The sequence below is a fragment of the Benincasa hispida genome, chromosome 4 (genome assembly GCF_009727055.1).
Source record: "Benincasa hispida cultivar B227 chromosome 4, ASM972705v1, whole genome shotgun sequence".
In the NCBI taxonomy this organism is placed as follows: domain Eukaryota; kingdom Viridiplantae; phylum Streptophyta; class Magnoliopsida; order Cucurbitales; family Cucurbitaceae; genus Benincasa; species Benincasa hispida.
In genome coordinates this window covers 18,475,100-18,485,415 of record NC_052352.1, presented here as the reverse complement: position 1 = coordinate 18,485,415, position 10,316 = coordinate 18,475,100, and the positions used below count along the sequence as shown (strand labels likewise).

At 34.5% G+C, this 10,316-nt stretch overlaps 1 protein-coding gene across 1 annotated transcript; it reads right to left on the bottom strand.

Moving 5' to 3' along the window:
• Window positions 1–8,305: 8,305 nt before the first annotated feature.
• Window positions 8,306–9,575, bottom strand: LOC120076351 (F-box protein At1g22220). Its single transcript, XM_039030159.1, has one exon. The coding sequence runs from the start codon at window positions 9,501–9,503 to the stop codon at window positions 8,499–8,501; it is 1,005 nt and encodes a 334-aa protein (XP_038886087.1). The 5' UTR covers window positions 9,504–9,575; the 3' UTR covers window positions 8,306–8,498.
• Window positions 9,576–10,316: the final 741 nt, after the last annotated feature.

Genomic DNA, 10,316 nt, shown 5'->3' with positions numbered 1-10,316 from the left:
CCATGATTACTTCATCCTCTTCCTCTGCGAGCAATGTGATAAGCTCTTTCTTTGGCCATCCTCTGAGCACTGTCTTGACCGTGAAGCTTGACGAGAAGAACTATCTTCTGTGGACAAGAATGGTTCTAGCTATTCTTAGAGGACAACAAGTTGATGGTCATGTCCTTGATACAAAAGCTCCACCACCGGAGCTGTTAGAAGTCGTTGACGCAAATGGAAAGAAAAAATTGGTGCCAAACCCACTTTTTGAAGAATGGGTCACGGTCGATCAAGCTCTATTGGGATTGTTGTTCGGATCAATGAACCCCTTAATCGTTGCTGATGTAGTGGGTCTCAAAACCTCTTTGAAGGCCTGGAAAGCACTAGAAATAATGTACATGTTGGGAATGTCCTAAACTCGCAATTCGTAAATGGTGTTAACATGTTCTATTTATCAATAAAAGTATTATTGAGTATTTTATTCAATAAACTGTTGATATTGCATTCTATTATAAAAATCTAATAAACAAATTCATGGCTATAATATGAATACTTTAACTTTATGTGGCGACATAAATTAGGATCAAGTTATAGTATATAGCCAAAAATGGTCTATAAGTATATGGATGAGATTGGGTATCTCATCCTGGTGACACTATTGGATGTGGTCCACTTTGTATACTGATACAAATGATGTGATCCGAAAATCATTCATGTAGAGACATGTGAGTGGGACCATCCTATGCAATAAGTTTGCATAAAACCGGACCTCGAAATAGTCACTTTTTTCATAACAACCGTTTACTATTAAAACTGACTTTTTAAAACTCAATGACCTAGGGTAACTCGATTTTAATCCTGAGCTAACTATGAACTCCTGTTTATTCGCGATTATCCTTTGATCTGCATAGATAAGAGTAGTCCAACAATACTGCTCAATAAGTCTTCCATTTTGGGATAAAGACCGGATAGATAACTGAGGACATAGCTTTGCAAGATGAAATTCACTCCTACTCGACTTAGGGTCAGTAGATAAGTTATTCTCTTAAGCGTTGATGCCTAGTCTTGAACAATGGGGTTCACCTTCTCATGGTAGAGAGGGTCATGATTTATACAATATACTATAAATCAAATTGTTCAATAGAGGATCAGTGGGAGCTTAAGAAGCAAGATGTATTTACAGGGGTAAAACGATAATTTTGATCCAGCTGTAAATACGAATGACCTGTAGAGGATCAACTTATCGATTATGGTTAAAATGGACAGAAATACATCTACAGTGAGAAGAGTGCAACTATAGAGCTATAGTGGTATGTCTTAATAGTTAACAAATAGTGATTAATTTTGCTTAAAGAGTTTAACCGATTAATTACAAATCGTTGGAGCTCCTGATCTGTAGGTTCATAAGGTCCCTCTACTAGCTCGTAAATTTGATTAGTAAATTGAGTAATTTTGATGAGATTTGAAATTAGGGTTAAGAATTTGAAACGTTCAAATTCAATTAAGGTTCCGATTAATTGTATTCGATACAATTGAAATGTTTAATTTTATCGGAATTAAATAAAATTGGAGAATCAATTGATGTTTAAATTATGATTTAAATATTAATTACATAAAATTGAATTCATTGAAGTGAAATTGGTGTCTTATTAATTTAATATTAGATATTAAATTAACAAAATTAATTAAAAAGATTAATTAATTAATATTTATNCGAAATTAAAGGAAATTGGAGAAACAATTAATGTTTAAAATATGATTTAAATATTAATTTTATTATGATGGAATTATTGTCTTATTAATTTAATATTAGATATTAAATTAACAAAATTAATTAAAAAGATTAATTAATTAATATTTATTAGTTTTATCTAAAATTAATTAATTGAATTAATTTTTATAAAACTAATAAATAAATAAATCAGTTTATTTATAAAATTTATTTTGGAAATCAATTTTGAAATTTTAATTTGAAAAACAAATGAGAAATTCTAAAAGTTGGAAATTTCTACCAAAGGTGCAAGCACCTCATTCACCAAATTGAAGATTAAGTTTGAAGGATCAGCCATGCAATCTGAAATTCTTCTCAAAATTCTGTAGAATTGGAAACCCACAAATACCTTCTTCAAATCCATCTAAATTTAGCTCAATTTAGTGTTTCCACCACACAATCCTTGCTAAAATCAGTAGAGAAGATCTTAGTGGTGGTCTACTTGAAGATTGAAGTACCAGTTCATGGTAATCTACTGAAATTAAGGAGGAATCATCAAAGGTATTGGGCTATTCAAACCCTCTGTGAAATAGTTTTGAAAAGCATGTTTTACGTATAACTTAAATGCTTATTGATTATGATTTCTTCCGTTGCATGTTAGTATACTCTATCAATACGATGCTACTAACAAAGCTAGAATAAATCAACTCAAGGGCATTCTTCAGAATACCAAGGAAGGGAACAATAGAGTAGCTGATTATCTGGCTGTAATGAAATAAGCCTATAATAACCTAACATTAGTAGGTAATCCGGTCACTTTGATGATCTTATGTCATATGTACTAGCAGGTCTAAATGTTAAGTATTTTCTAATAGTTTGCACAATAGAAGGAAAAGATACTTCTACTTGCAGAAACTTCACTCTACTTTAGTAACCTTTGAAGGGACTGTGGCTCGCTTCAGCCTTAACCTTATTATATCAGAACTGGTTGAACCATCAACAAACTTCGCTTTCAGCAAACAAGGGCTGTTCCATGAAAATTGACCCTACAACAACGGAAACAACAATGGAAATAACAATCAAGGCAGGGGTAGTAATGGAAACAACTGAGGCAACCACAACAATAGTAATCGTGGAAACTAGTCTGGAAGAGGACATGGACGTTCAAGTAACAATCGAGGAAATAAGCCAACCTGCAAAGTATGTGTTAGGTATGGTCGCTCTACAAATATCTGCTATTCTCGTTATGATGAAGAGTTCAATAACCTTCATGAGTTGGTGCCAAAAACAACTAAGGAACCAGTGGTTCAACTTACATTGCCATACCAGAGATGTTGAACGATCCAAAATGGCTTGCTGACAATGGAGCAATAAGCCATGTGACTGTTGATATTGGTAACTTGAACCATAAAGTTGAATATAACGATAACAAAACCTTATCTGTTGATAATAGCACTAATTTACCTATCTCTCATATTAGAAATAGTATGATTAACTCCAAATCAAGTAAGAATTCATGCATTGTTTTAAAGGAAATACTTCATGTTTCACATTTTAAACGTAATCTCATTAGCGTTGCAAAATTAACTACTGATAATAATCTGTTTGTTGAATTTCACTCCCGTTATTGTCTTGTGAAGGCCAAGGATACAAAGAAGGTAATGTTGCACGAAACACTTAAGGATGGGCTATATCAGCTGGATCTTCTTATATTGAAACCATCTCTAGAGTCTCTCTTCAATTCAAAGTCTAAATCTAATCTTTCTACTGTCTTCAGTCATGTGAGTTTATCTAGCTTTCATATTTATTATAATACTCCATGTAAGGCGTCTAAGTCTAAATGGCACCAAAGACTAAGTGATGTCTCCAATTATGATTCTATACTATGATCTTTGGAGACCATCCCTTGTTTTGTCTACCTTATACTTTTTATTTTACATTAGTTTTGTCGACGACTTCACGAGACTAACCTATATTTATCCTCTTAAACACAAGAATGAAACTCTTTCTACCTTCATTCAATTTAAATCTCTTATAGAAAATTAATTTGGGAACAAAAATTAAAATTTTTTAAAGTGATTGGAGTGGCGAGTTTCATTCGTTCCATTCCTTATTAACTCAGAATGGGATTGGGTTTCATCACCCTCGTCCTCATATCAGCCAACAAAAGGATATTATCGAACATAAACACATGTCGTATCATTGAAATGGACCTTACTCTTCTAACACGGCTTCCATGCCATTGAGGTATTAGTGGGATGCCTTTGTCTCTACTGTCTTTCTAATAAATCAATTACCTACTCCCATTCTACAAAATCCCTCCCCTTGGCAGAAAGCTTTCAATCAATTGCCCGATTATTCTCTTCTCTATACCTTCAGAAGAGCATGTTATCCTTGCCTCCAACCATATCAATCTCATAAATTCCAATTTCATAGCACCAATGATGTCTTCCTTGGCTATAGTGAAGCCCACAAAGGTTAAAAATGTCTTAGCTCCACCAATCGAATTTATATCTCTAAACATGTTGTGTTTAATGAGTTCTCCTTCCCTTTCAAGTCTGACTTTCTCAACCATTCAGCATCCTCCTCCAATTCCACAGTCTCCACTGTTGTCCATTGATTCCCTTTCCCTTAATCACAATTGCCCATTGCACCAAATTCTCCTTCTTCACCTACGTATCCACCTCCACCCTCCCCTATGTCTCCAACAAATATTCACTCTCTTGTGGTCATTACAACATCACCCTCACCATCTCTTCAATCCGGCATCTCCTCACCTGCTCATAGTGATACTGTCATTCCCTCTGTTGATGCATCTGCTCCTACTCAATCAGATGCTTCTTCTCTGCCTCCCGGACCTGCTACCATTACAAGTCTAGCCTCATCCCATCTAATGTAGACTCGAGCCAAAAATGGTATATTTAAGACAAAATAGTGGATTTCTCTATATACATCTACCTCTTCCCCTGCACATGAGCCCCTCTCTATTTCTAAGGCGCTTTCATCAAATCAATGGAAAACTGCTATGGGTATTGAAATGACTGCTCTTGCAAAAAATGGAACGTGGAGTCTTGTTCCTTGCCCTTCGGGTGTCAACCTTGTAGGTAAAAAATGGGTATTCAAAGTCAAATGACTCCCTGATGGTTTCATATAACGATGCAAAGCTCGTTTGATTGCAAAAGGATTTCATCAACTGCCAGACGTGGATTTCCATGAAACTTTTAGTCTAGTTGTAAAATCTCCTACCATTTGCATAATCCTCGCTCTGGTCGTCTCGAAAAACTGGGCTGTCAGACAACTTGACATAAAAAAATATCTTCTTTAATGGAGTTCTTGAAGGGGATGTTTATATGAAACAGCCAGATGGATTTATTGACTTGCAACGGCCAACCTATGTCTACAAATTACACAAGGCTCTATATGGTCTCGATCAGGTACCTCGAGCTTGGTTTGATTGTCTTAAACTTACTCTTCTTCACAGGGGATTTGTCAATTCTCGAGTTGATAACTCACTCTTTTTCTTTTGAAATAATGGCCTCATGGTATTTGTGTTGATTCATGTTAATGATATACTAATCACAAGTGACTCCTCCTCCTTTATAGACAGGTTCATTGGACAATTAAATGCTATCTTTTCTCTTCAAGACTTGGGTCTGTTGAGCTACTATCTGGGGTTGAAGTTCTCCGAACTCCTGCTGGAATGCATCTACTACAAAGAAAGTACATTGTTGATCTATTGGATCGTTTTGACTTATCCTATATTAAGCCATGTTCAACCCCTCCCGTCACAGGTAAGCAGCTCTCTACTCACAATGGGTAACCTACAGACAACCTAACTCAATATTGAAGCATTTTGAGTGCTCTTCAGTATCTCACACACCAGACCGGACATCTCATACATTGTAAATAAATTAAATAAGTTTTTACAGCATCCTACATTGTTCTTTGTTATCTTAAGGGTACTATCAATTATGGTTTGTTTCTCCCAAAAATAAAACACACGGATCTTGTTGCCTATATTGATGCTAATTGGGCGTGTAATGTTGATAATAGGAAGCCTATTACAGCATATTGCCTTTTTATTGGCCATTCCCTGATCTTTTGGTCTTAAAAAAAAAGCAGCAAGTGGTAGCTAGATCAAGTACAGAATCAGAATACTGTTCTTTGGCTCAGACTGCAGCTAAAGTCACTTGAGTTTAATCTCTTCTTGATGAACTCAACCTTTGCCTGACTGCTACTTTTATCATTTAGTGTGATAACTTAATTGCCCTCTCACTAGCTGCCAATCCGATCTTTCACTATTGCAGTAAACATGTTGAGCTCGATGTTCATTTTATTCGTGACAAAGTGTTGGCTAAAACAATCGACCTTCGATATGTGTCTTCTTTAGATCAACTAGTTGATGGTTTAACCAAACCATTAATAGAGGCCCGTTTCACTACTCTTCGCCACAAACTCAGGGTTCTACCTTCACTCTCTCATTTAAGGGGAAGTGAGAACAAAGTCCAAAAACAAAGCCCAAAGGGCCCAACTTAACAAGCCCAAAGACCCCATCACAACAAATCATTGATCCTTTTCTTTTCCTCCTTATTCTTTATTCTTTACGATGTTGTTTGTTTGGTTACATATTTGTTATTCTTCTGTATACGTGTTATCTTTTTATAGGGCTTTCTCTGCTGCCCCTGTATTATTTATTGGATCCTTCTGTACTGAATAATTCATCCGATCACTTGAGCTCATCTGCTATTGTTTGAAATTCATATTTTGTCATTTATCATCATCCAATTGGTTATACCCCCTCCCCCCACCATATCATAAAGAAATCTTGTACCAATACGAAAATCAAACATTACTTTTTTTTTTAATTGACATAATTATTGTGTTGAGTTTTTGAGTGATATAACCCTCAAAGTTTAAGAGTATGAATTTACTTTTTTTTATACATATTTTAATGATTATAAATTTCATATTTTCAATATATTAATTCATTGATTATTAATTTATTAATAATTTATTGTCAGAGTGAGTTTAGTTCAATAAAAATTGACATGATCTTCCTTCTTAATGGTTGGAGATTTAATTATGATCCTCGTAATTGTTGTACTAAAAAAATAATTAATTAATATAGATACTTTTACAATTTAACGATATATTAATAACGACATAGCTATACACTCATGTTGTCATCAACAATTCTCTACATTTATCAATCTTACTCATTCATGATTTTAAGGAAATTTTAGTTCAGTCACTTCATATAGGAAGGAAAAAGAAAAGAAAAAGAAAATATATTGTATGCTAAATAGTCTTTGTTGTCAAAACAATTATAAATATAATATCTGATATTTTCTTAAAAAATATTGGGACTTATTTGAATTAGCTTAAGAAAATGTTAATATATCATTTTCATAAATCATTAGTATTTAACAACTATCTCCCAAAAGTGTTTTACAAGTTTGTTTGATTTGTTATTTACTGAAAATATTTTTATTAACGTCAAATTATTATAAAGAGCGATTATAAAATATTATGAACTAATAATTTAAAATGATAGTTGTTAGAGTTGGTTGTTGTCGAAGTTGGTTGTCGGTGATGGTGGTCGAAAGTCTATGACGGCAATGGTGACAGTGCGTTGGGGTTCGTCGGAATTGGCCAGAGGGTGGTCAGCAGCAATGGTAGTGATCAAAGTTGATCGACAGTGTTCGCGGTAGCAATGGTGGCCAACGACGATAGTGACGACAACATGGAAGTGAGATATATGACTTTGGGACATTTTGGTAATATTAAGAATTATATAAATTATGGAGAGATTAAGCATTAAGCACTTAAAAGTCAATTTTAACTCGTTTTTTCAAAATCTATTTTGAGTGATTGTCACACAATTTTTTTTTTTTAAAAAAAAACCTATTTTAAAAAAATTAAACTCTAAAAGAGTATTCCAAACACACCCTTACTCTCAACATGCATAATCTAGCAATAAAAGTATATTTACTCTAAAAGGTTGTGGATTCAAATCTCCTTTACATACAATCTAATATCTTTTTTTCTTTTTGTGGAAAGAATATTGATTGATGGCTCTAAATATTGAGAGTTAATCAATTTAAATTTAAAATAAATAATTGTATCAATTTAAACTATCATTTTTTTTTTTTTTTTTGTAAATAAATCAATTTACACCCTCACTCAAATTTCCTTAAAAAAAGGTATTGGGAAAACTTATGATTTGTTTTAATTAAATTTCTAAATGTTAATAGAGAACAATTGTAATAACCATTAATGATGATATTAAATATAACAAAATACCTGTGGATTTTACGCTTTGCTTCATTATCATCAAAGAAAATTACTATATTGGGCTCTTAACTCTCAACTCTTTCTCTAGTTCTTGACTCTAATTCTTGCTCTTTCTACTGTACATCATTGCTTTCAATCTTTACCCTATTCGCTCTCGATACTCTTCTTTTCATTCACCAATTCACTTTCAAAAACTGTACTTAGGCCCATGTATATGCGGCCTCTCAGCTGGTCCAAAACTAGTTAGAAAGCTCACAATTTTTATTATTATTATTTTTTTAGGCTAGAAAGTTAACAATTAAAACAAAATAAAATGTTACAATATACTGTGAATATATTTTACACTTTTTTTTTTTGGAAAATGTTAAAATAAAAGAAAATGTTACAATATACTGTTACTATACATTATACAGTATACACAGCCTAATAATGTATTTATATTTTCAGCTTAGAATAATTAAATTTACAATAATATTTAAAAAAAGAAAAAAGAAAAAAAGAAAAAAAGAAAAATCTAGAAAGAGTTCATTTCTAGCTGATACCTCTTCCCCTTCCTCAGTAACGCTCCCACTGCCTCTCTGTACGCATCGTCACCTTCAAATGCCCTCATTGCCACGTCTGCATCATCTTTCTCCACGTCAGCAGCTCCACTCTTGCTGGCATTTCCAGTGGGCCTCACCACCACCAACGTGGCATCCTCCATCCACATCCCTCCCCGGAGCTCCACCCTCCCCCGGTGCCTCATCCTCACCGTCGTGCTCGGAACCCTCGTTCTCGTCCGCGTCCACTCCGCCACCTCCCCGCCGTCGCTCACTCTCGATCTCCTCAACTCCTCTAAACCGTTCTTCTCCATTACCACCACGCCTTCCCCTCCCCTGTCTCTCAAAACCAAACTCTCCATCTCCAAATGCTCTACCACCACCTCCGCCAACACGTGGTGCCTCGCCGACGCCGTAATCAGAGTGCTAATCGTCATAAACACCTTCGATTTCAGCCCTCCAATGAAATCAAAATCGACATCCTCATCCGCTACAATCTCTCCGCTCCTAATCCCTCGGAAAATCAAAATCACACAGCTCTTAAGCGCGTCACCGAACTCGGCTTTCCATTTAACGACTCTTTCAACCTTGAGATCCCCAGTCGGAAACTCGATCTGAAGACGCTGGATCTGGCGGAACTGACGGAGGATTTGGGCTGGAGAGTTTTGTGATTCGGACTGGACAAGAACAGTGGAAATCAAATGGAAGAAGGATTTGACGACGGATTTGAAGAAGGTGAGGAGGAAGGAGTCTTGATCGGAATCGGAATCGGAGGAAATGACGCAATCGACCTTCACAGAAAGGGAATCGGAATGGGGAACGAGAGAATTGAAACGCTTCGAAACGGCTCTGCAACGGATCAAAGTTTTGACATCACAAACAGAGTTGAAGATCAGAAGAATGAGGGAATCCGGAAGAGAATCAAAGCCGTCATCGTTGTTATGGATTGAAGAAGCATCTTGTTCTTGTTCTTCCGCCATTGGAAACTGTGGGGCAAAAAGGAAATTAAAAATTAAGGGGACAAAAAACGATCGTTCTGTTTTTGCATTTTTCGTACTTATTAACGGCCTGCAATGCCAAGTGGGAGAGAGAAGGCAAGTTGGGTGGGGGTTGACCATTGACCTCTTATAAGTAGGACCCACGGGCCCAAAATTTAGGCCCATTCAAATTCAAAACAAAAATATTATCATTCAATTATTATCGGAAAATTGGAAATGTCTCTTTCCGGAATGTTTTGCAAGAAAAAGGAATATTAAATTGTTACCGGTGTAATATTAGTATTTGTTTTCTGACTCATTTAATAAGGTTACTTATAACAGACATTGTTTTTCTTTTTTAATTATTAATTTTAAATACGTTAATGTATTTTCGTAATTTTTATTATTTTCTGTTAACAATGACATTAGGAACTGTTTGGATTAAAAAAATTTATTATTATGGGTAGGGAAATCAATTTATACTCTTAAGTTTTATCGTTATATTATTTTAAATTTTAAATTAACAATGGTATAAATTTAAATTATAATTTAGACTATTGATTTATGACCATTTTCATTTGATTTCATTTAAATGCAACTTAAAATGATTTAAATGAATTTATTATTATTCTCACAACATTCTACCAAATATATATGTAATTCTTTCTAAGTGGAAGAAAAAAATACAAAACAAGCATTTATATTATCGGAAAATCGTTACTATCCATTTGATCCTAACATTTATTTTAGATATTGCCTTTTATATACTAAAAATAACAATTTAGACTCTTTACTTTATTGAATGGCTTGTCCCGT

What these genes read in the sequence shown, in the direction of transcription:
- LOC120076351 (XM_039030159.1), bottom strand. Translation starts at nt 9,503, where the DNA reads ATGGCGGAAGAACAAGAACAAGATGCTTCTTCAATCCATAACAACGAT.